The sequence below is a fragment of the Onychostoma macrolepis genome, chromosome 22 (assembly GCF_012432095.1).
Source record: "Onychostoma macrolepis isolate SWU-2019 chromosome 22, ASM1243209v1, whole genome shotgun sequence".
Classification (NCBI taxonomy): domain Eukaryota; kingdom Metazoa; phylum Chordata; class Actinopteri; order Cypriniformes; family Cyprinidae; genus Onychostoma; species Onychostoma macrolepis.
Genome location: NC_081176.1, coordinates 19033944 through 19059478, shown reverse-complemented (window position 1 = coordinate 19059478; position 25535 = coordinate 19033944). Strand labels below are relative to the sequence as shown.

General features: G+C 33.3%; 1 protein-coding gene across 3 annotated transcripts in view; it reads right to left on the bottom strand.

Moving 5' to 3' along the window:
* rabgap1l (RAB GTPase activating protein 1-like) overlaps positions 1-25535 on the bottom strand; it is a 104157-nt gene that overhangs the window by 24649 nt on the left and 53973 nt on the right. For all 3 annotated transcript variants that reach the window (XR_009268217.1, XM_058759666.1, XM_058759667.1), the window contains exons 14-18: positions 10118-10231; positions 8906-8980; positions 7465-7590; positions 5499-5642; positions 1549-1590 (exon numbers count right to left, since the gene is read on the bottom strand). Coding sequence is in view for 2 of the 3 variants with exons in the window: in XM_058759666.1 (XP_058615649.1) it covers positions 1549-1590; positions 5499-5642; positions 7465-7590; positions 8906-8980; positions 10118-10231 (501 nt within the window). In the remaining variant the exon portion in view is untranslated. The remainder of the gene's footprint in view (positions 1-1548; positions 1591-5498; positions 5643-7464; positions 7591-8905; positions 8981-10117; positions 10232-25535) is intronic.

Here is a 25535-nt window from a genome sequence, read left to right as displayed (position 1 = left end):
GGCATTACTGGGCTAATGACCCACAGCTGCATACTGTGTCATCTATCGTGTCGCTGATGATCAATAACATCCCAACAACAAACCCAAATGCACACATACATCACTCCGACAGCAGCCATACAGCTCGGATCAACTTCCTTATTATGTGGTGTTAACGAGCCAATGCATGAAAAGATGAAATGCCATTTGCGTGCAAGAAAAGTGATAAATCGAGGTTATTTCCTGTTTAAGCTGCATTTCCTAACCTATGTTTTCGTGTGTGGTTAATTGTATTATGAAATGATATCCTGTTTTTGTAATGTTTTTGGGCTAATTTTTAAATGAAATATGCATTTCATATTTGAAAGGCTTCATTTAAAAATAAGCATTCAGTATTTTTTTTATAAAAATTTTTTTTAGCATATTGATATATATGAGATTGTAATAATATATTATGATATATGAAGTGTTTCAGTTTCTTGTTTAATATTGCTCATAGCAAAAACTACAAAACCAGAAAGCTCTGAATAGCTGCACATAAATATTTGGTTGTTAAAAAAATAAAAATCAAGGCAATATGTCTTCTGACCAGCAGAGGGAGACACACTCAATATTTTCCTTTTTTACCTGCAGAGTTGCTGTATTTTAAACTAAAAGCAATAAATCATGTGCCAGGATTCTCACACATTTTAGCAAATGAATTTACTGGAGTTTTTATGATTAGGACTTAAAATAAAAATAAATTAATGAATAAAATAAAAAATACTGCACCGTTGTTATTGGTAAATATAACAAATTATTATGAGAACTGTTTTCAGTAATTGAAATAAAGCTGAAGATAAATAAAATATTTTAGGTGAAAAACTTAAATGAAAATAAGAAATATTGCTTTGGCAACTAACTGAAAGAAACTAAAGCTGAAGAACTAAAATGACTAAAAGCTATAAAAGAACAAAACTAATAAAATAAAATGTTGCACTCAAAGAAATGGTGTTATGAGAATTTTTTTCTATTACTGAAATGAAGTTGAAGATAAATAAAATATTTTAGGTGAAAAACTTGAAAATATGAAAATGAGAAATACTGCTTTGGCAACTAACTGAAATAAGTTTAAGCCGAAAAACTGAGATATGTTATTGTGATAAAAGCACAACAAAAATTATTAAATTTAAACTTAAATTAAAATATAAACTAAAAATATAAAAATGAAAGCTAATTGAAAATGAATATTATAATATATAAATTACATTAAAAAAAACAGATTCTAGCTAATAGTTTAAATCTGAACAGGACAAGGAATAACTGCACAACTTTTTGTTTTAATTAATTAACAACGAATTACGTTTTGCAATAATTCATAAATAGGACAGAGATTTTAAAAGAGATTTTACTCACAAAGAACAATGTCTCATTTCTGAGCATAACCACATGCATTTCCATGACTTTTCACAGATTTTATTAATTTTCCCATTACTTTTCCGTCATATAAACCACCTCCGTCATGTGAATTTCCCTGACTGTTCTGAACTATTTAAAACAAGGAAATGTAAGCACAGTGAGGTGCAGTACCTTCAGAAGAGCCAGTGCCACATTGAAGATGATGTTCAACCCCTGTGAAGACAACGAAAAAAAAAAATAAAAAAATTACACAGAATCATTTCTTTGAACATCAAACTGCCTGGAACGACAAAACGGGCCACATACAAAGGTGCTTTATTGTAATAAAGACGATACAATTTCATTTAAATGTTTCAGAGGAGCTGCAATGCTGTACTAGCAAAGGGAAGTGCGATGTCGAGTGCATTTGCATTTCCTAAAATAGCTCGAGTCGTACAAAGAGCTCAAATGTGTGGGAGTGACAGGAGCTGAAGGAAGAGGCAAACAATCTCGCTCGCACACGCTCAGGTGGACTGACAGGCAGGTGGATGTGAAGGACGGAGGTGCTGTGTGTGTGTGTGTGTGTGTGTGTGTATATATGTGTGTGTGTATATGTGTGTGTGTGTCAGAGGGGAGCAGGTGGCATCGCAGTAGCGAGCGGAGAAGCAATGCTGAAGTCAGCTCCGCATGGAAACACCCGTCTCGAGCATGGCTTAGACAACTCGTTCACATGGCAACACCGAGCTAAAAATATCCCGCGTTCTCTATTAATAACAGACGGCAGAGGCTATCTCTCCCCGACAGGCTCTAGATGGCGCTAGGGGGCTAAATGGAAATTGCAGGGGGGATAATTGTGTGTCTGCATGCGTGTTTGTGTTTGTTGAGGGAGGGATGAGACTTTACTCTTTGGCTTGGGAGCTGAAGGTTATGTAAGAAATACAAATACTATGATTCTTGTTAGAATTTATACTAGCAAAACTATCAGTACGTATATCAGGCAAAACAATTTACAACAACCTGAGCAATTCATTATTCGTTAGCTTGAAGAACTGCCATAGAAAGTTAAAAAAATTGCAGTAATTAACTGCAGGAGCTGCTGAGAATAGTTCGGGGTCGGTGAGATTTTTTCTATTTTTGAAAGAAGTCTCTTTCGTTTGATCAAAACATACAGTAAATCTGTAATATTGTGAAATATTATTACAATTTAAAATAATTGGTTTTTATTTTTAATATATTTTAAAATGTAATTAATTTTACAAAGGATACAAAGCCACATTTTCAGCATCCTTGTCGTCACACGATTCTTCAGAAATCATTCTAATAAGCTGATTTGCTGCTCAAGGAACATTTATTATTTTTATCAGTGGAAATGAAAATGGTGATGTATTTCTTTTTACTCATTCTTTGAGTAGAAATTTCAATAGAACTGAATTAAAAAACAAATAAATAAATATATATATTTTAAAACCGTGTCTTTACTGTCACTTGTGATTAATATTAAATATATTAATATTATAAATTATAAAGTTATACACATACATATATATATATATATATATGTATGTGTATATGTATGTGTATATGTATATGTATGTGTATGTGTATGTGTATGTATGTATGTGTATATGTATATATCTCTTGTATAATCTCTCTCTATATCTATCTCTATCTATCTATATATTTATTTATTTATTTATTATTTTTAAAGTAGAGTAAATCTAAGTTTGATATACGTTTATATATATATATATATATATATATATATATATATATATATATATATATATATATATATATATATATATATATGATACACATATATAGATAATACTATAATGTATATATAGTTTAATATATATTTAATCGAAGTTTAAATTTATTTTTATTTATAGCTTTTATATATATTTTCTTTATACACTTAATGTGAATAAACAAATTAATAAAAAAAAAATGGCATGGCAATTAACTTAAAATGTGTAGACTTATAAATTAGAAGTACTTACAGATATCTAACTTATTAACTTTCAAAAATCAATCAACTTTCAAAGATTTTGTGCTAGCAACCTTTAAAAACATTTGTAAGCCCAGTTATTATTTAATCCTCAAAAGCGCTCACTATATCAACACCGTCCCTTGTGAATCCAACTTTGTTTCCTGACGGACTGATAACAAATCCTGGGTGCCCTTAGTCCTGGAAGTTGTTTGAAGGTAGCCAATCAGATTAGAGCTTGCCAAAGCAAGAAAGTGCTTTCTGGTTTTGTGCACAATAGCACTGGATGGCACAATTTAAAAGCTTCTTTAGAACAGTATATATTGGGGAAAAAACTGAATACAAATAAACTGAAATGAAAATGTGATTTAGGGAGAGATGCGTGAATAAGAAAGACTACGATCACTATGAGTTACTTAACAGTAGAGCCAGAGCCTCAAAAGAAGGAAGAACACTAAACGAATTAGAGATGAACTGATAAGGGAGAGACAGAGAGAGAGAGAGAGAGAGAGAGAGAGCATCTAACAGATTCTCATCATGCGATTCATTGACTGAGACAGGCTGAGGAAACTTTTAATTGTCTTGCCTCGGGCTACCACAGACGCTGAATGAAAGGAAAAGGGGAGAAAAGCGATGGGAAAAAAATAAAAGGAAAAGCTCTCTGAGGAGCAGAAAGGTCGAAGCGTTTCTTTTGGAAAGACACAAAGCCTATTTCTAAGAAGTCAAAGATGCTTGCTTTGGGAAATCTAACAGAGTTCAAGAAGTTTAGAAACAACTGAACTTTCCGTCAGTTTCATGTCCTACTGGAAACCCAACAAGTACAATATTTATTTAGTCAGAAAAGAAACAGAAAAATAAAAATGCAATCCGGTAAGTTTATCTTTAGTGTTACCATGAGCTTATACTTTAATACATTTTTGACAGAAGAGATTGCACTCACAAAGACCAATTTCTGGCCAATGAAAAACCGGAGCATAAATTTCTATTACTTTTTATGGATTTTATTAATTAATCTGTTTTATTAACTTCAAGGTTTAGCATTAGGTATCACAAACTAACAACATGCAATACTTTTACACCAATTATTACTCTAGGTTAAGCTAAATTTCTATATGCGATTACATTTTTAACATTTCAAGCTGTATAGGTAATATAATAATTGCGAGTAATCAATAATAATCACTCACTAAGAAGCCAGTATTTTAAATCTGAGCATTTCCACAACATTTTATTCATTTTTATAACTTTTCCAGTCATTCATAACTAGGATAAGGATTTAAAAACAAAAATAATAATAATAATCATTTTGAAGAGATTGCTCAAACAAAGTAATTTCTAGCCAATAAAATAATTTAAACTTTAGTGCTGCTAGAAAAGTTTCCATTACTTTTTATGGATTTAATTTAGCTAATTATATTCATTTAAAAGTTTAGCATTAAGTATCATTAACTAACAAACAGCATTCGTATACTATTACATTAACATTTCAAGTTAGATTAATAGACTAATATTAATTCATGTATTATGAACAAATGAACAATACAAAGCATATCATATTTATATAATTAACATGAACAATTTCTAAATGCTAACTTATTGTAAAGTATCAAGGTCCTTGCACACCGAGCCCAAAATGTTCGTAAGCGTTTTTTCGTATTCGTCATCCTTTCCTATCAAAATGCTTGCTACGGGTGCGAAAATGCAGAAAATCAAACCTGATCCGATTTTTTTTTTATGACGGACGAAAGTTTTGGAGGCAGTGTGTAAACGTGATTGACACAACGTGAGGTCATATTTATTTATTTAACGTGCGAAAATTTCAGATGAGAATTTCGCTCTCAGTGTGCAAAGACCTTTACTTTACAATAAGTTGCACGTTATGTCTCTAAACAAAATGCAAAACATTTTGTCTCATTCACTAATAAGCATGCCTACTTGCCTACTATATAGTATGTGAAAAGCAGTGTGTCAAAAAAGCAGAATGTCTGAATGTGTACTATTCATACTATAGAAGAAAAAAAACACAGATTTAGTGAAAGAGACCCAATGTCAGTCGCTGGGTTTCTATTTATGTTGTGCCTACACAGTGACTACTCATTGGTTAAATGACATTCAGTTACTGCAATATTGTGATTGGAGGAAGATGTATCACCTCACACAGGAGCAGGTCGGTGATATGGAAGACCATGCAGAGAGGGAACTTGGCGGTAAACAGTGTTAAGAACCACTGGGATGCGTACATATGGGCCTCCAGGTTCAGGTCCTGGAAGTGAGACCACAGGTCCGGCAACTGCTCCTGGAAAGAAGAGAAACAGTCGGTTAGTGCAAGGGAAATAAGCATTATAACTTACGTTTTATTATCTGTTAGGGTTATTGAAATGACAAGTTAACCATATTTATTTTTGGAAACAGATGGGAAGACCCTTGAGTAGGAAGTATATCCAAACAAAAAGAACAATAGACTACTGAGCCTTTTCTTTCCACAAGCTTTTAAAGCATTTCTATTGGGAGCGCAAGACTACTGGACTACAGCACAGGGTCAAGAGTGCAGTTATAAAGCACATTACACAAAAACAGCTAATAATTCAAAGACTTGCATGTGCTTTGATCTCCTTGAGTTTGTGCTGCTGTGTTCATAAGAACGTGTTTGTTTTGTGTGTTTTTAAACCAGAGGTTATGAGGAGTATCAATAGAGAAATGCTCAGTGCTTTCCTGAGGCAATATTGAAATAACAATGATGAAGCAGAAGCTTCTCCAACACTGCACTGGGAAAACGCAACACTGAAAAAACACTTTTTTTTCTTGCCTAAGATACACTTAATCAATGTTAATCTAATAAAATTGTTTGGAGTTCACAAAAATCCCTTTTGAATAAAAAATAAAATAAAATAAATTAACAAAATGAATAAATAAAAATACATCAAAATGACACTAAATTAAATATAAAATAATGCATCGCCTCTCTTCAACATACAACACGATTTGAGAAATAGCAACAGTGATGCTTGCCTCCAAAAAAAGAAGAGGAGTTACACTATGTATTCAGAGACCAAGCAGAGACTAAATCAAAGAGGTAAGTGATATCTACAAAGGCACATCTTAAATTAGCATCTCAAAAAGACCCGGAGCTGAAGAGAGAATATTTTTCTGGGGTAGATTGCATTGTTAGATTGGAGAGGTGGGAGTGTTAGGTTAACACACGCCAAGTAAATGATGAGGAAGGAGGAAGAGACGGGAATTCTTCCAGGCACGTTTTCCGTGATCGATGCTAACACTCTTGTAGTAGCAGAGCTAGTCGATACTAACTGGGTTGGGTTTAGCGCTGAAAGAGGGCTACTTCAGGCCTAATTGCATTTCAGCACAAAATTAAAACCCATTTTCCAGCGCATTAGGTCTAATAGCTTGCAAGAGGGCCACCGCTTACACTTGAGACGCACAAGTACGGCCTGACAAGGGGTGTACAAGACTGTAGGTGTGTACTTATGCACTATTCTATGACGTTTTGTAGTATAAATAGTGCAAGTAGTTCATGTTCACACTGAAAATTCCACAAAGAAAAAGTGCACTTTAAATATCCGGATGATGCACTTAATAAAAAAAAAATGAAGTATGGAATGTTGGACACTTCATGCATTTATCTAGGCATGCACCATATTGGATTTTTGCCGATAATGCCGATATTTTTCAGCTCATTTTGGCCGATACCGACATCGATACCGATATATTTCCTTTTGTTTGGAAACAACACCAAGTCTCTCCTGAGCAGAAATGATAAGCAAAATATTTTTAATGTTGGTTAGTTTTTAACAAGAACTTATTTGTTAGAATCAAATAAACAATAATGAAGGTTAAAGGAATAGTTCACCCAAAAATATAAAATTTGCTAAAGATTTACTATCCTTCCAAGATGTATATGAGTTTACTTTTTCCATCTGAACAGATTTGGAGAACTTTGCAGAGGATCTATATTATGAGCAAGTAATGCTAAATTTCCCCGAAGCTGTTCTGATGAAGAAACAAACTCATATACATCTTGGATGGCCTGAGGGTGAGTACATATTTAGCAAATTTTCACTTTTTGGTGAACTATTCCTTTAACAAACACTCAAAGGCCAAACCTGTAGCAGACGCTCCAGCTGGTAGAACTTGCAGTGAAGATCTTCAAAGTTGTTTTTGTAGAGATCCCGGAGACCATATTTGTACATGATCTTCACCAGCACGCAGAAAGCTTGCTCCTCGGGCATCTAAAGAAAAAAAGCGAGAGATATCACCATGATATTTCAGATGCTAATGCTTTCTGCATAAATAAACACAACCAGCCCATGATGTTTAGATGTGTCAACTGTCCTTCTACCTGTCTATGGCAGACTACAGTGATGCTATCAGAGTTTGTTTGTGTTTCTGAGACGGAGAGCGAGACAGACAGAGAGCTGGGTATTAAATCACACAGACAGCGTGTGTGTCCCGAGCTCAATGGGCTCCTGCAGGTAGACGGGCTCCGTCATTAATATTCCTGACAGCTCCTGAGCTTCCTGGGCAAGGCCACGAGAAAGACACTTACACTACATTATAGAAATCCCCAAACGCGCTCTAATATCAAGCCCCATACGGGGAGGCGTCGCAGAAAAACAAAAAAACGCCATCTTATTCAGCCCTCGCTTTAATTAAATATGGAATTAACCGTTTCATCAATGTCTTTCTCTCGCTTCCTGTTTCTCTCCGCCTACTGTTAGCTCAATAACATGCCACAAAAATTCAAAGATAAGGCACAATGGGGTAGGTTTCTATTTACACTTTTATTAGTGCTTATTTAGTTAACTTATTTAGCAAGCTCTCTTAAAAAAAAAACTCTTCATACTGCTGATTTACCAGCACAGCAGTTGAGCTTAAAAAAAACTGACCTAAAAAGAAGTTTACATAATGCCTGATAAGAGAAAGTATATCATATATCATATAGAAAGTATATCATCGTGCACTTCTGTTGTGGTATAAATTCACATTTCAAAACGTGAAAGCCTGCATTCGTATAATTTTGTATTTTTGGGTTAGTCTCTCAAAAACAATTTTAAATACATAAATTAAATATATTAAGTAAGTAAAATGAATAATAAATGAATAAAACCACTTTCAAATAAAATAATAAAACCATTAATAGTACAAAAAACAAAAACACCTACAAAATGCAAAGAAAAACCTCAAAAGATACCACAAAACACACACACAAAACTAAACAAAATACAACAAAACACGACAAAAACAAAATAAAATAAACCACGACTAAAAAAACACTACAAAATACAACAAAAAACAAAAGATACCACACATACACGCTCAAAACTAAACAAAAACAATATAACAACAAAAAAACAAGACAAACCATAAGACAAATAAAACAAAATGAAAAACTAAAAATACAACATAAACAATAAAACAAATAAATAAATTTTAAAAATCACCTCTCCACAACAAGATATATGATTTGAGGTAACATTCATGTCTCTAACATTTATGGATGTATGGTGCACTTAATACTTTAAACTCATCTTGCTAAATACTCACATGTAAAAGTAATACAGCTGCCAAAAATGATTGACCTTGGCAATAGCCGATCTCCTCATCATACACAGAATAAGCCTGTGGGAAAAATAAATAAGTTCAGATAATGTGCACCAAAATCAGGGGAAAAAATGAATAAATATTTTTTTGTTCACGAGAATGTAATGCTATTTCTCAGTTTCTGAACCATTTTTTGACAATCAAAAAACAATAAAATTAGTAATAAAATAATAAAAGTAATATATTTTAAAACCTATTAACAGAGAAATATTTTATATTACAGAAAAAAATAATTACTTCAGAAAAACAAAGCATGTTAGATGTATAAAATCAGTCTTGCCCTACAGCACTAAATATTTTCAAATGAATAAACATCACAATTTAAATTTGCACGTGTTGTGAATGTGGTTTCATGTTGTTTTTAAATCACAAGAAGTTATAATACTGCTTCATCAAATGGCTTGAAATCGATAAACGTTCATGGCAACATATGTCCCTCTGAGCTGAAGGATTTTGTCTCCAGGATTAGCTGGATTGAAGGTCTTTTGCACAATTTAGGAGGCTTTTAATCTGCCGGTGCCAATCGGCTGATGGAGAGCCTCTTAAGACTCCTCACAAAGGAGATTTAACAGAAAACAGAAAACACAGTACCGCTTTTCTCATCCACTCAATGCTTTTATCCTGTTTTTCTATAATATGAAATTTAATATATCATTTTAAAATTATAATCAAAATGATTTTTATAAAATGTATTTTATATAATTATATATATATATATAGTGCAACATAATGCACTAATTCTGAATTCAACTGATTTCTGGTCAAAAGGTGTGCGTAGTTTAAAACTGCTTTGTTTTATGTGGCTCATTCATTCAGATTTTACAGCCAGAACCATCTGTTTAATTATAGAGAGATAGATGTGTGCTTAACTGGATAATTGCCTGCTGGATAACTGCATAATCTATTACTCTAGCTTTGTTTCTAAATATAATAACGAATTCATGACGCGTACCTGTTTAATTAGCAGAGAGTACAAGTTATTTTCACAGATGCAGGGAGGTGAGTACAGCACATGTGGTTGGATATCTATCAAGGCTGTTCGTATTACAGCAAAACAAAAGGTCAGTGGATAGAGATGTTGCAGCGGTGTCGTGATGCTTGTTACCAGACGGCAGGAGTGAGTCATGCCTGCAGGATGAGCAGCTTTCACCTCACCTTGCAGATCTTGTAGAGAGAGTCTTGGCCATCACCGCCTGAGTCTTTAAAGTAGTCGTGAGCAGGGAAGGTGCGATGGATGTCTCTGGTGATGACGGCTTCCTGGGCGGAGTCCTGTGGATCAAATCAAGAGTTAAAATCAGGCATCTCTTTATTTTGGCATTTCCTTTTCCTTCTTTCTTTTTTTTTTTTTCTTTTTTTTTTTTTTTTTAAGTGTGTTGTTATTATTATTACTACTTGTTAAAATAATAATAATAATAATAATATAATGTTTTGCATGATATTTTTTAAATATTTTATTACCATTTTATGTATAATTATTGTATAAATACATATTTATTAATTTTATTATTATTAAATAATAATTCGACTTTTAAAATGAAATAAGTTAAATCAAAATAATAATAATAAAAGATTATGTATTACAATTATTATAATTATTTTAATAAATAAATTTTATTAAAATATTTTTATCATGTAATTTATTAATTATTAGTTACACTATTTTTCTATAATCATATTTTGTATTATATTTTAAAATATTTGATTACAACATTTATTATTTTTATTATTATTTTATAAATACATATTTATCAATAATTATTTTACTATTGTATTAGTTAGACTTATTTAAATTAAATTTAAGATGAATCAAAAGAAATATAAGAATAAAATATTTTGTATTACACTTCTTTATTATAATAATTTTCATCAATAAAATGATTGCATTATACCATTTTATCATGTAATTTATTTATTAAACATTAATTACACGTTAATTATTTTCTATAATAATCATAATAATATTAATAATAATAATATGCATTTTATATTTGCATTGTTAATTTACCTTTTTCTAAAAATCTCTTATTAGACAATTATTAGTCAAATAATTTGATATTTAATAACAACAACAATTATTATTATAAATATTTTGCCTTATTGTATACATAATTTTTTTGAAAATAATAAAATAAAAATCATTTCTTATAAGATAATTATTAGTCATAAAGAAACTGATATTTAATAATAATAATAATAATTTTGTTTAAGTTGTTATTGGAGTGTGTTTTACATGTAATTACTAATCCAGTCTTTCTATTTTAAAATTTTATGTTAAATGTAATGCTACTTGCTTGAAATTTACATTGAACAGTGTTTTTACAGCAAATATATTTCAGTGTAGCTCACCATTACATGCAGTTTTATACTACTTTAATTCGACCTAAGTCAATAGACATTTTAGACATTTTGGGGCCTTTTTGGCACTTTTTTTTCATAGCAACCACGACAGATGGAGAACATATCTGTGATTTGAACAGATTAGTGTGCAGGCAGATGAGATACAGATGAGGTCCTGTCATACATGTAGCCTGGACTGGAAAAACTCTATTAATCATATGATGGTCATTTTCTCTACACCCTTTGATCTCCATCAATGTTCGCTGCAGCTCCAACACAAACTTGAGGGTTGAGCTTGACTGAGGACAGTGGAGGAGAGCGTACAATGTGTATTTTGTCAAGAAGATTCTAAGAAGAGTCCTTGAGAGAAGGAATAACCTTGTGTGAAGTGTTTACAGAGCTGAGACAGATTAAGAAGCACAGGAAAGTGTCTTACTCAGCACTGCGTGCTCTTCAAAGCCGAACAGCAAATCGAATTAACAAGTCATATGCAGACAGCGTTCCAGTCACATGGAGTACATGAACAGACTCTTGAGATGCAAAACAGGGCTGAAACTCCACTTAAAAGCATCTAATCTGGACCTAACTGACTATAGAATGAGTTTTCTGCCACACAGCATTATGGGAAGTGTAGTTTCGCTACACAAGCCTGTCATAAAGTGGCTAAATGAGCCGAATATTAAGCAGTTGTCTTTCCCGTCAAGTCTGGAGTGAACAGATCCATGGATTTCACGCCGTGGCAACATCAGACATTGACTGCGGAAATGTCTCTGACAGGCCGAGTTGTAATAAGGTGCATTCAATTAACAGCGCGTGTCAGGGCTAATTAAAGGCATCATTAGTCAACTAATGCGAGAGAGGGAAGGACAGGTTTCCACCTCCCCTCACCTGTTTACACCGCGCCTGAGAGTTTGTTAACGGGTGGGCAGAATAAAGCCTGACAGAGGATGAAGGGAACAGAATAATCTTAAGAGTCCGGGATTCAAAACAAAACATATAAATAAAAAATAAAATAATACATTTAAAATATAAAAATATGTCATATTTATTATAACCTTGCATTCCTTTTTCTCTTCAACACACAAGCTATGAATAATGCAGCCTTCTTTTCTGCCATTTCTCCTTCTACATGATCCAGATAAATTCTTGCTGAATACTACAGAACATGGCACACCCATTTGTGTAAGCTGCTTCATCAGTTTCTGTTTATGCAGGAGAAGAACGAGGCTGTAAAGGCCATTTCCCATGAAGGTTGCCACAGCATATATGGAAGTGGTGACCTTGTTCTTTTTTGTAATAAAATACATAAAACCTTCTTGATGGATTAATCAGGCAAGCACAAACACATACAGGGTTTCTGCAGAATTTTTAAACTCAAATTTAAGACGTTTTAAGACCTGCACAAATAAAATGAATACCATATGAGCGGGGTAGGACAATGTCTATAGTATCATATTAAACTGTAAAATTACTGTAAAAAGCATAATTTACAATTCAGATAAAAGTTCTCACAAAGTGCATCATCTTTTGAGTCAAATTCTTGCATTTAGGCTGTTACCAAGCAACTGAAATCAGTATCAACAAAATTTATCTTTGCAATGAATCTGAATGGCATTCAGATGTATTTACACACTGTTTAATGCAGCTCAGAGGGACATAGAATGCTAACCTGCAGTTACAAATGCATAAATAATGTTATGATATTTGAAACATAAAACGCTGAAAACTGATGTGTGAAATTATTTTTTAAAAATGAAGATACTTTAAATGTGAAATTAAAACCGCCAGTAGGTGGCAGCAAGTCACTGTTAATAAGTGAGTCATTGCGATTGAACCGAATCATTTAAACAGTTGATTCATTCAGGAATGCCCTCATGTTGCTCAGAGATGCAAAACTGTGCTGTGACTGTGTTTGGAATGATTTTTGTTGAAGAAATAGAGCAAAAGCAGTAAATATGGTGTCTAAAACATAAGTCTCTTAACATTAACTTCTTGTTTATTGAACAATATCACATTTGTAATCATGCTGACATTTGGAGAAAAAAACGTCACTCTTCGTGTGATATTAACTATATTATAAAGTATGTGTCAAATAAATGATTAATCGCGATTAAATCGCATACAAAAACGTTTGTGTTTACACAATATATGTGTGTACGCTGTGTAAATGTATTAGGTAAAAATGATGTATAATAGAAAAATGTCATTTATAAATAAAATATTTATATTTGTATATAATCTACATTATAAATATATCATTTGGACAGCTTTTCTTCCTTCCCTTTTTTGGACAGGCAATTTTCTTGATATTTAGATTTTTTTGGACCCTCAGATTCCAGATTTTCAAATACTTGTATCTCGGCCAAATATTGTCCTCAATTTCGGCAAATTGACCCTTATGACTGGTTTTGTGGTCCAGGGTCACATATATTATTTAAACACAAACTTTTATTTTCGATGCAATTAATCGTGATTAATCATTTGACAGCCCTAGATAATTTAAATGATATTTTCGGAAATGATAAAAGCTTTAGTTACCATAAACAACACTGATTATTAATGATATCAATAATTAATTAATTACATGCATGTTTGTATATACCAGCCAGCTATTATCAGTCACATTTATATACGCACATTTCAGTGTTTTTATTAACTAAAACTACTAAACAAATGTTGTTAACTGAAATAAAATGAAATAAAAAAGTATATAAATAATACTAAACTGACTCTAATAAGTACTATATGCATGTATGTATGTATGTATGTATCCATGTGTGTATACACACACAAAACAGTTTATGTATGTGTTATTTTATTTTATTCTATTCTAGTATTTATATTCTGTAAGTTTTATTCAAATATTTTTATTTTAAATCTTTTTAACAGATTTAGTTAACAAAAACACTAACATATACTTTATAACAATATATATAATAGTTTTCATCTAATATTTTTATTTATTTCAGATTTATTTTAATTAACAATTATTTTATTACTTTAATATATTTAGTTAATGAAAAGGTGAAATACACTATATACTTTATAACATTTACAAAATGTTATTTTATAATATAATGATAATATATCATATAATAGTTTTCATCAAATGTTTATTTTATTTCAGATTTATTCAATTAATGAAAAATATTTTGATAGTTTTATTACATATTTATAAAATATATTAGAAATTCTATAAATAAATTATATAATAAACACACACATACACACATAACCATGTAAAATAGTAAAAATAGCATAATATGAATAAACCATACCAGCAGCTACTGTTATCAGTTAATGGAAGCGGCCATAACTTCTCAATCATTGAAACCCTAGTAATAAACTCTACTGTCACACCATAGCCTAAAGCGAACACTGACCTTTGCTCAGCAACGACCTTTAGTGGGAATTATACAAAACCCACCTTTTTACAGCAAGTGCCATATTGGCGTTTTTTGCAAGAGCAACAAAAAGACTCAAAGCTGTAATTTAGTCTCAGTATGGGGTTAATCACAGCATAGTGTATGATTGAGTTCAGCGGACTGTTTCACTGTTGCTCCCTCCCTCTCCCTCTCACCCCCATCACTCTCGCCTCTCGCAGCGTGCATGAAAATGAAATGCTGCCTCATAAACTGCGAGTTAGTGACAAATGGTATTCATAAATAAAGCCAGAGATACAGGCTGCGAATGGTAATGTGGCCACTAAACATCTGTGAGGCTCTGCAAAAGCGTCCAGAGCAGACCAGAGACCCGGAGAGAGGGATAAACAAAGGGATGCAATCTGATTACATCCATGGCAAAAGCCTGAGTAAACTTCACCACAGGGTTTGCTCTGAACGCTGCTGAGGACTGGATGTGAGCTTGCAAATAACAGGAGGCCGGTCAGATTTGTCCAGGCTCTTGAAGAAAGATAAAACCACTGACCTTCAGGGACATTGATCAGAGGGATCTTCAGCATGGCTGGGAGTTTATTAGACGGACATGAGCAATCTTGTGTGGAACTGAACTAGTAGAGCAAGGCGCTTGCTAGAAATGCAAAAGTTACTGCATGGTTCAGTTCCCACGGAATGAATAAATGATGTCTGATTTTGAATCAAAATTGTACTGAAAACTACAACAAACTTGGTTTTAAACGCTGTTAATTTAGACATGTTAATCACAGCACTCAATGTACAATAAAATTGGTATTCATTTAGAAAATTCTGTTATTATAAATATTTATAAATGTTTACTTACTTTTTCAGGTTTAATTAAAAAATAAAAATAAATTATATATATATATATATATATATATATATATAATTTTATTTTATTTTTTTAATTAAACCTGAAAAAAAAATGTAAGTAAACATTTACTGTATTATTTAAAAATAACACTAAAAGCTAGAATTAATTTTAAAAACCAAAGTGAATTTAGGCATCACAGTATGAAAAATTTATATAAGATGACATTTGACTATAATGTGATGTAGGGATGCACGATATTGGATTTTTGCCGATATGCGAATATTTTTCAACTCATTTTGTCTGATACCGATATATTTCTTTTTGTTTGGAAACAACAAGTCTCTCCTGTGCAGAAATTATAAGCAAAATATTTTTAATTTTGGTTCGTTTTTTAACTTATTTGTTAGAATAAAATAAATGAAGATTTTTTGACAGTACACTGAAGCTTTGAAAATAACTATAAATAAAATCGCTGCATTTCCCCCCCCCCAGAAAGTTGCAGTGTTAACCCTAACATTTTATTTTAAGATTTAACATGGTCTAAAGCAAAAGAGTTGTAAAAATTCTGAAAATCTTTTAGAGCTTATGATTTGTTTAAAAAATAAAACATATTACACATTAATGAATAAATCAGTATATATAAAATTATTTAAATTTACAAGTGTCATGTTTGTGATTTTTTTCATGTAAGCTATAGCTTCTAACCTTTAAAAGGATACTCCACCCAAAAATGAAAATTTTGTCATTAATCACTTACCCCCATGTCGTTCCGAACCCATAAAAGCTTCGTTCGTCTTCGGAACACAATTTAAGATATTTTGGATGAAAACCGGGAGGTTTGTGACTGTCCCATTGACTGCCAAATAAATTACACCGTCAAGGCACAGAAAAGTATATATTAAAAAAAAATCATCGCCAAAATAGTCCATCTGCCATCAGTGGTTCAATCTGAATTTTATGAAGCAACGAGAATACTTTTTGTACGCAAAGAAAATAAAAATAACAATAACAATTTGTCTCCTCTCTGTCTCAGCGTAGCATCATTTTGGAGAGCATCCGATGGCCGCAAAATGCGTACGCTATTCTCTGTCATCAGTAACGCATTGATACGTATTGTACATTTATTTACGCTTTGATTTGAACGGAAACAGCATATCCATGCGTTACTGATGACTATAAAATGAATTCTGAATAAAATGTAAAAAATAAAAATAAAATAATTCATAATTATCTAATAAAAGAAAAACTAAAATCAATTGTGTAAAATGCTTCATGTAAATCTAAGCATCACAGTACAGTATGAAAAACTGACATTACAGTTCTTTATTACAAATAAGATAAATTTTACATGAAGTTAAATTTATATTCTTTAGAACTACAAATATATGAAGAGTTTATTTGCAAAAAGAGATAACTCAGTTTATTTTTTAAAAATCATGCTTTTTGATTATGTTATCATGTTTTTGTGTTTTATTGTGTTAGTTAGCTGTATTTCTTAGTTATTTTTTAACCTAATCAAAATAACCCAACTGCAGATTGATTGATATTAATTGGAATGCACAATGAAAAAACATGATTTTTGAAAAATGTTAAAAACAACCGAGTTATCCGTTTTTGCAAATGAACTCTTCATACTCAATTTAAAAACTGCATTATAATGTGAAAAATCAAAGCTTTCATTTAAAGAAAAAAAGGTCTGGAAAGGTTATAGTTGGGGTATCACCTAGTATCACACTAAAAATAAAAAGGCAAGGTTCTAAAATGTGTGTCTTCGTTCTCATACGCTTAGTACACTTTGACATGCAGCCTTGTGTGAATTGGGCCCAACAAATGAGCTGCCACAAAGGGGCATCAACAGATGTGTTCTTTCCACCCTGAAGCTCACAGGGCCTTCGCTCATCTAGTTACCGCCCCGGAATGACAGGCAGTACTGTACCAGTGCATCCCAGAACTCTCGGTTCGGTCACAACAATGCTGGGGCTAAAAGCTCAAAGCAGAGTCTCCCGCAAGAACAGGCTGAGTCGCTCTGAAATCCGAGATGACAGCAAACAACATTAGTGCAAGCCGGACTGAGAGATGCAGCATGACAAGCTGGTGTGGAGGCACAGTGAGCGAGACAGGCACATCGGTGCAGAGAAGCTGCCGTCAGGCTCGCTCCGTCACTCTAGAACTTTCCGCAGTGGGCGCACAGTGCGCGAGAGCCTCTGAAGTTTGTGCCGGGCCTCCCACTGGGTTCTAAGGCAGTCAGCGCCAATCTTGTGCCGGTCTGACAACAGGAGCCCCACCCGGAGCGAGCTGACCTATTTCTCGGATGTGACACCAGGAGGAGAGAGAGTATGTAAGTGGTGTGATGTGCTATCAAAATCCCAATCTGCTCCAAGTGGAGCCGTAGATGTTACTACAGGGATCCGAATCTGCTCCGTCAACTCGTGGTGCTGTAATATAAAGAAATAGAGGTCATGCCGGGGTCTACGGAAACCGATTACATGATCTCAAGCTGTTCAGCTGTGGAAGATGAAATAAAGATGTTGACCGTTGTTGTTGTGTGGAACAGACCATTAAATAACCTGTTTAGCTACATAAAACAAGAAATGGAAGCCACAATTTTTCCACTTGTAATTATGGATGCAATACCGATTATTTCACAACGAAGCTGCTAACTGAAGTTACAATAAAATTCAATACTATGAAAATATGAAAAATGTAAAAAATAAAATAAAACCAATTTTTTTAAATGCTAAAAATAAACTATAATAAATAGATATTGGAGTGAAATGGAGTGAACTGATTCAGAGTTGAATTTATGTTACTAATTCACACTGATTCATTTAATGTACTGATGACAAAGTAATAGGGCTGCACCAAAATGAAAACTCTGGCCGATAAAGCGACAAATATTTTCATGTTATTGCTAATAAACCGATAAACAGCTGAAACCAAAATTCGACAATATATAGTCTAAATAAATGCATTTATTTAAAAAAAAGAATTGTTAAATTATTGTTTTAAATGGTAAAGTGAGTTTAGGCATCACATCATTGTAAGCTACTACAGTATAAAAATGGATATTCATTTTGAGAGTTCCTACAAATTACATTCAACAGTTATTAGACAATAATTAGTATTTATAAAGATGATAAATTAGATGATAGCAAAGGTGATTTAAATGTAAAAATAGAGGAAATTAATATGCAAAATTACATATCCAATATCGACCAATACCGATAAAAATAAATGAATAAAAACTTAATGTATGAGCCAACAATCGACATAATAGCGATATATTGAGTATCCCTACATATCTCGGCCAAGTTTACTCCTTTTCACAGCTTAGTTTCGATAAATATATATCAAGTGGATTTAGGAAGCAGCTTTGCAATGAGAACATTAAATCGACCAACACAGATAAATAAAAAAAAAATCTGTAATATCAGCCAATAACCGATATGATACTGATACATTGTGTATCCCTACTTAAGCTGTAAAAAGGAGTCATCCTGGCTGACATTAAGTTTCTATAAATATATATGAATTTAAAAAGTAGCGTTGGAATGTGAACATTAAATCGCCCAATACCAATAAATAATACAAAACAATCTCTAATACCGACCAATATCTGATATGATACCAATATAATCAGAATCAGATGACTCCTTTTCATGGCTTAAGTTTCAATAATATTAGATGGGTTTAAAAAGTAGCTTTGGGAGGAGAACATTATATTGTCCAATACCAAAAAATTATACAAAACTCTCTCTAAAATCAGCCAATAACTGATATGATACCGCTATATTGTGCATTCCTATATATAATGCCAGCCAAGTTTATGAATTTTTACAGCTTAGTTTCTAGAAATATACTATGTGTACTTAGGAAGTAGCTTTACAATGAGAACTATATATATTGTCCAATAAAAAAAATCTCTAATATCAGCCAAAAACTGGTATGACACCGATCCTGACCCCTTTAACCTTCCTGCAATGGACCTCAGAGTGGTGAAGGTTAAAATTAGAAGCGAGGGAAAAGGCAAGGCAGAAAAATCGCAGGTGATTGACAGTAGGAATATTACCTCCTCTATTTCTTCCCTGGCTGGAATCGGAGCAGTTCAAAGGGGGCCGTAATTGAAATTGACAAACTGCAGCATTAGCCTGATCACAACAGCCAACCTTGCAGCAGCAAAATAAAAGGTGCCTGAGAGGAGGAAGAGAAAGCGAGAAAGAGAGAGAGGAAGAAGGGCTGAAGTGTTCTCTATGCTTCGCAAGCACCAAGACAGATTAATCTTGTTCATGCATAATGCATGCCAGCGCTGTGTGTGATCGCATTGACGGCCAGTTATTAACTGTGTCACAGTGCGAAAACACACCCGAATCAACAGACCTCACATGCATATACAATCCACGGCTAAACTCCTGCAAAACACTGATTGATCAAAAAACTGTAATCGTCAAAAGCTGATATATTGTAGCTCAAGGCATACACTAACTCGAGTTAAAAACTGGAGTATTGTATACTTGAAGATGTGGATCTGTTCCATTTGATCTAAACGTACACATTTTCTGGATTACATTTTTCACAACATTCATCAGATGCTGAGACTGTCTCACCAAGTTCATTAAAAACCACAGAGCCTGTGGAGATCCACTCTGTCATGGCTCTTCTAGGATTTTTAGGTCTCCCGAGGGCCTGCAACATCTGGTCCTCAGGACAGACTGTTAACTCGTCTGTCAGCGTGCCATCACTGCTCTTTTAATTGCCAGTGCTGTGTTGCATGCTAATACATTGGGCACGCTAATTACCTAATAAGTAAGAACATTTGCAACAGTTATGGATACAGCTACTACAATTGCTACAAAATTAAAAACATCAATACCGATATCAGAACTGCCTTGACTCCTTTATTCATAAAAGTTCAATTAATACAAATATTATTAATCAAATTAAATATTTAACATTAATCGATAAATTAAAACCAAGTAATTATTAATGTAAACTAGGGATGCACCAACAACTGATAATCATTTATAATATGAAGCCAAATAAATTTAAGCTAAAGTACTCGTCAACTAAAACTATAAAAAAAGCTACATAAAACAACATCACTAAAATGTAAACTAAAATTAAAAAGAAACTAAAGGATAAAAATTAAAAACAAATATTATACTAATATATAAACAATACTAAAATAACTAAAAAAAATAAAAAATCGTTACTATCCCACATTTATAGCCAACTTTCTTTTTATGAATGGCAAATTGAAAATATATTTCTTAGCAGACCAATATAGATCAAATTAAAACATTTACCAGTTGATACGATATGATTAATGATATATTGTGCATCCCTAAAGAAAAAGGTATCAAAATACATGAATAAATTTAGAGCAAAAAGTAGCTCTCTTTTTCTTGTCAGTATTCTTTGATTAATTTCACTAAAAATAAACAGCTGCCTAATGCACAGATTGTATTTTTTTATTTATATAAATTTACTTAATGGTATTGTGAAACTCTATACTACCAAGATTGCAGAAAGATATTGCTTTTATATTTTGTGTGTATGGACTTAACACTACTTTCAACATCCCTAATAGCCGCCATGTAGGTTTTTGGTTATGAAGCCTCGCTGAATGGTTGCTATATTTGTCTTTTCACCTGGGGACAGCGGATGTTCTTTACCTATCCATTTGTGAAGTGAGTGCCTAGATGGAAGGTGCCCTTTACGCCTTGGGCCATTTTCCTCTTTAGAAAAGTTAAACTTAACTATTACGGAAGAAAAAGGCCACACAGGTCACAGACCAGTGAAAAAGGGGCGACGACAACTAACGCATGACCCTTCAAAATAACCCAAAGCAATCTGTGAGAAACAGAAGTAGGTGGATGTGGACAGCATTTCAGGTCGGAGGGCACATGGGAAATGTTGGGAACATGTAGTGGATGTGTCAACTAACCCATTAGACCTTTGAGAAACCGACAACCTGAGAGGACATACTTAGTATCCCAAAAAGCATCCTTGATGTGTACTTGAGATCTTCCAATGGCTGCTTTGGACTCTCAATGAACACCAAAGAAGGACCACAAGGGTTAAGCGCCAACATTTGGGACAGGACCACCAAATAATGGCTTCAGACTTCTGGGAATTCAGAGAACCGAGAGGTTCTGATCAAAGTTATTAAGAGGGAAAGCAGCATCTCAACTCCTCAACATGGCATATGCATATTATAAGCAGAGAGTTTTCTATTTTAACGGCTATTATTTTTCAGCCTAAAAAAAGGAAACTCTCAAAAGTCTTCTTGAATTAAGTTGCCATAGCTACAAGACTTGAAGTCTTGGGGGCTGGTGGGAAAAAAAGCTGTGAGAGCTGGTGACAGGAACTCTTGACTTGTCGATCCGTTATTCAAATGAACAACTAATCCCACATTTACACAATGAAGCAATGGTAGAATCCGTTTCCAAGGCGAAAGTACAGACCCAGAGGATTCACCTCAGGTCAAGTAGATTAAACTATGACAGATCTGGCCGAACCCACAGAGATGATTGGAAATAAGAGCGTCGTCTCAGAAGGGAATAGGGCTTTTCATACAGTCGGTGATGAATTAAAGGGCTGTGAGTGGAGCCTGGCTGATAAGGGAACAGTGGTGTCAAAACGATCCTTCATTGTTCTTGGTGACCTGCTTTTCCTCACAAGGTGTCAAGTCAACGATTTGACTCGATCTGTCTCGCTCGTTCAACCCAAACCTGCATGGCAAAGGGGCAACCTTATTTCTCTTCACACAACCAATTTAACTGGCATGGTTTGGACCTGTAACCTAGTGGCTATTAGTACTGAGTCTTAAAGTGACAATTCACGCTTTATAAATGAAAAATTGTCATTATTTATTAACCTCATGTCATTCCAAACCTGTTTGAGTATATTTTCTTCCCAACAGTGAATGTTAATGGGGTCCAAAACAACATTGTTTGGACCCAACTAACTTTCATTGTACGGACAAATATGGAGACTGTTTTTCTATATATAATATATATATTTTTTTTCCTTCTTATTCCTAATAGTATATTTTCTTTTGTTTAAAATCATATAGTTTTGGAATGTCATGAAGGCGCGTATCGAAGGCGAGACGAATGTTGACAAAAGTAATTTTTGGGTTTCTCTTTAAATTACTAAAATATGCAATAAAATAAAAAGCTTCAACTGTTGGTCTAAAAAAAAGAAAAAGAAAAAAAAGTGAAACATTGTCATTAACTTCTCTGTGATCTATTTCCAAATTGAAACAGAATATTTAATGTATAAAAATATCAAGTAATATCACAAAAGAAAGTCAAATAAGGGACGGAGAAAGTCATTTTGTCAAAGAAGTTATTGTCGCAAATGATCGTTAACAGGTGTTTTGCCAACAATGCAATGAACATCATAGTAATAAACAAACAATTAAAATATTTTTATTAAAACACACTGTTAATGAAAATGGTAATGTTTTCTGAAGAAAAATATGCAACGCACATCATAATTTCAAAGAATCCAAAAGTAGTGGTTGTCCTATGGACAAACTGAAGCGTTTTGCTAGTAAATTAAATTAACACACCCAAATGCATTCTATAGACATATGACATCAATATGAGCTTTCAGACACACAGCTGCACTGCCATGGCAGGACGGATGAGCGGCAAAAGAGTGCATGGAAAGTGAAGGTATTTGTAAATGGCTTGGCATGCCGTGAAGTCTGTTCAGAGGCAACCTGCCAGAGCGTGGCAGGAGACGAGTCCAGAGAGAAAGGTGGAGAACGAGAGATAGAGAGCAAAGGTTTGCGCAAATGAGAGAAAATTCAAGGGAGAGGAAACAAAAAAAGACAGAGGTCGGGGCCTCGTCTGGCTTGTCTGTGGAGACCTGCAGAGAGCGAATGCTGTCTCATTACCATCAGGGTCATTAGCTTCGGTCTGATCTCTCTGCAACACGCCAGTGCAGCAACCCTCGAGAGAACATGTGAAAACACGCTCTCCAAAAGTGACACTTGTTATGCCATTAAGTCATGAAGAACTCGAGAGCGCGAGGACAATTCCTCTGGGACAAACGGTACGCTTTTCTCTGTCCTTCTCACTCCTCCCCTTCTGTGGCTTCATAACCCGTTTGTTCACCCGCTAATGACATTAGCTGCCATGCTGCCATTTCGGGCTCAGACACATGATCCCTTGGTGGTTTTCCATGGAAAATAAAAGGGAGAGATGTGGTGCTAAGGGACGCGAGCGGGCTTGTGGATGCACGCCGTCCCGCTCTCGAAGATTTTAATTAATTTCCCATGATCAAAAGTGAAACATCGGTGGGGTAAGATTTCCTCGTGGTTTCCATGACAATGTAAGACGACTGTGTTCTCCCCTCCACATCCGAAGATTTATTTGAAGAATTTGCAACCCGGAATTATTAATATTCAAATATGCCCAAAAATAGACTGGCACAGAACTAGACTTTTGATATTCAAGCGGCGGGATTCTGCAAGCTCTCTTCAACCAATCCATTCAACGGAGACACGGAAACACTTTCCACTTTAGACTTCAGCATCCACACGGGTTACTGGCATACAGAAATGTCCACAATAAAAATATTATTTAATCTAACATATTTGTTTATATATTTGAATGCAGTTTTCAAGGTAAAAAAGTATTTTAATATATTGTAAAAATAAAAAAAAAATAAAAAATCTATCATCTATCCATCCATCCATCCATCTACTTAAATGACAAAAAATTGAATATATTCATACAATAACATATATTTAAATATTTAAATATTTAGACACTTTCAACTCATTATAGACAAATCATAAGTAAATATATATAGGAGTTAGGAATGCCCATGATAAAAATATATTTAATTAAAATAATACATTAATTTAATTTAATTTAATTTTAATAAAAAGTGATTTATACGATTTTATATAAAATGAACTGAATAATCAGCCTATATTACTGATATTATATTATATCTAATGTGTGTGTATGTGTGTATGTATGTATATATAAAAACAGTTTTTAGTTTGAAATGTTTTTAAATACATATATTTTTAATTAAATTAATTTTAATCATTTTAAATACTAAAAAATGCACTTTATAGCTACATACAATGACTTGAATAATCTATGAATAGTCTATGAGTTGGGAGTGTCAGTCTATAATGATATAAAATATAGATATAAAAATATATTACTCAAGTAAAATATCTACAAATTAATTTTAAATGAATGCAAATTATACATAAAGTTACTTATGATAAAAAAATTGTAATCACTCTCTCTCTACATATACACGTCATCTATATCTATCTATATACATTTATTTTAATAAAAATAAATTACACTTACCTGACTGCATAGTATCTACTGACTTTTTCATTCATATTTTTTATAAAATTATTTTAAGAAGAAAAAAACTAAAATTTTAAAACAATTATATACAATGGCTTGTACAGAAAGTATTTAATGAGAAATTATATAACTGATGTAGTTTTAATTAAAGGGGTGGTTTACTGGTTTTTTTCTTTGCTTGATTGTGTTTATGGGGTGCAATATAACATGTCTTCGTGTTTCGTTTGTTAAAAAACGCCTTATTTTTCATATATTTCACCTTTATTGTAAGCCGCTTTCTCCTCTGTCGTTTGAACGACCGGTTGACTTCTGATTCTCTGAAACCACTCCCTCAGAAACAGACGATGGGCTCAGATTGGTTAGTTGGGCTGGTGTGTTGTGATTGGCTAAACCGCGTACTGCACGTTGTCCGGAAACGTCACGCCCATCACCTTTACGGGCGACAGCTGCATGTGCTCCGGTCAAATGTAAATAATGGTGTCAATATTGCCGTATCAGTTTGAGCCAGAATCAGACCCAGAAAGCGGTAATGAAGAGAGTCAAGCAGAACTTCTGCAAGCACGGCTCTTACAAAACGTTTCTGAATGAAGTTTGCTGTTGTGATTACATATCATTTTTTGAAGTTTGTACACGTTTGTCTTATACACACGAAATAG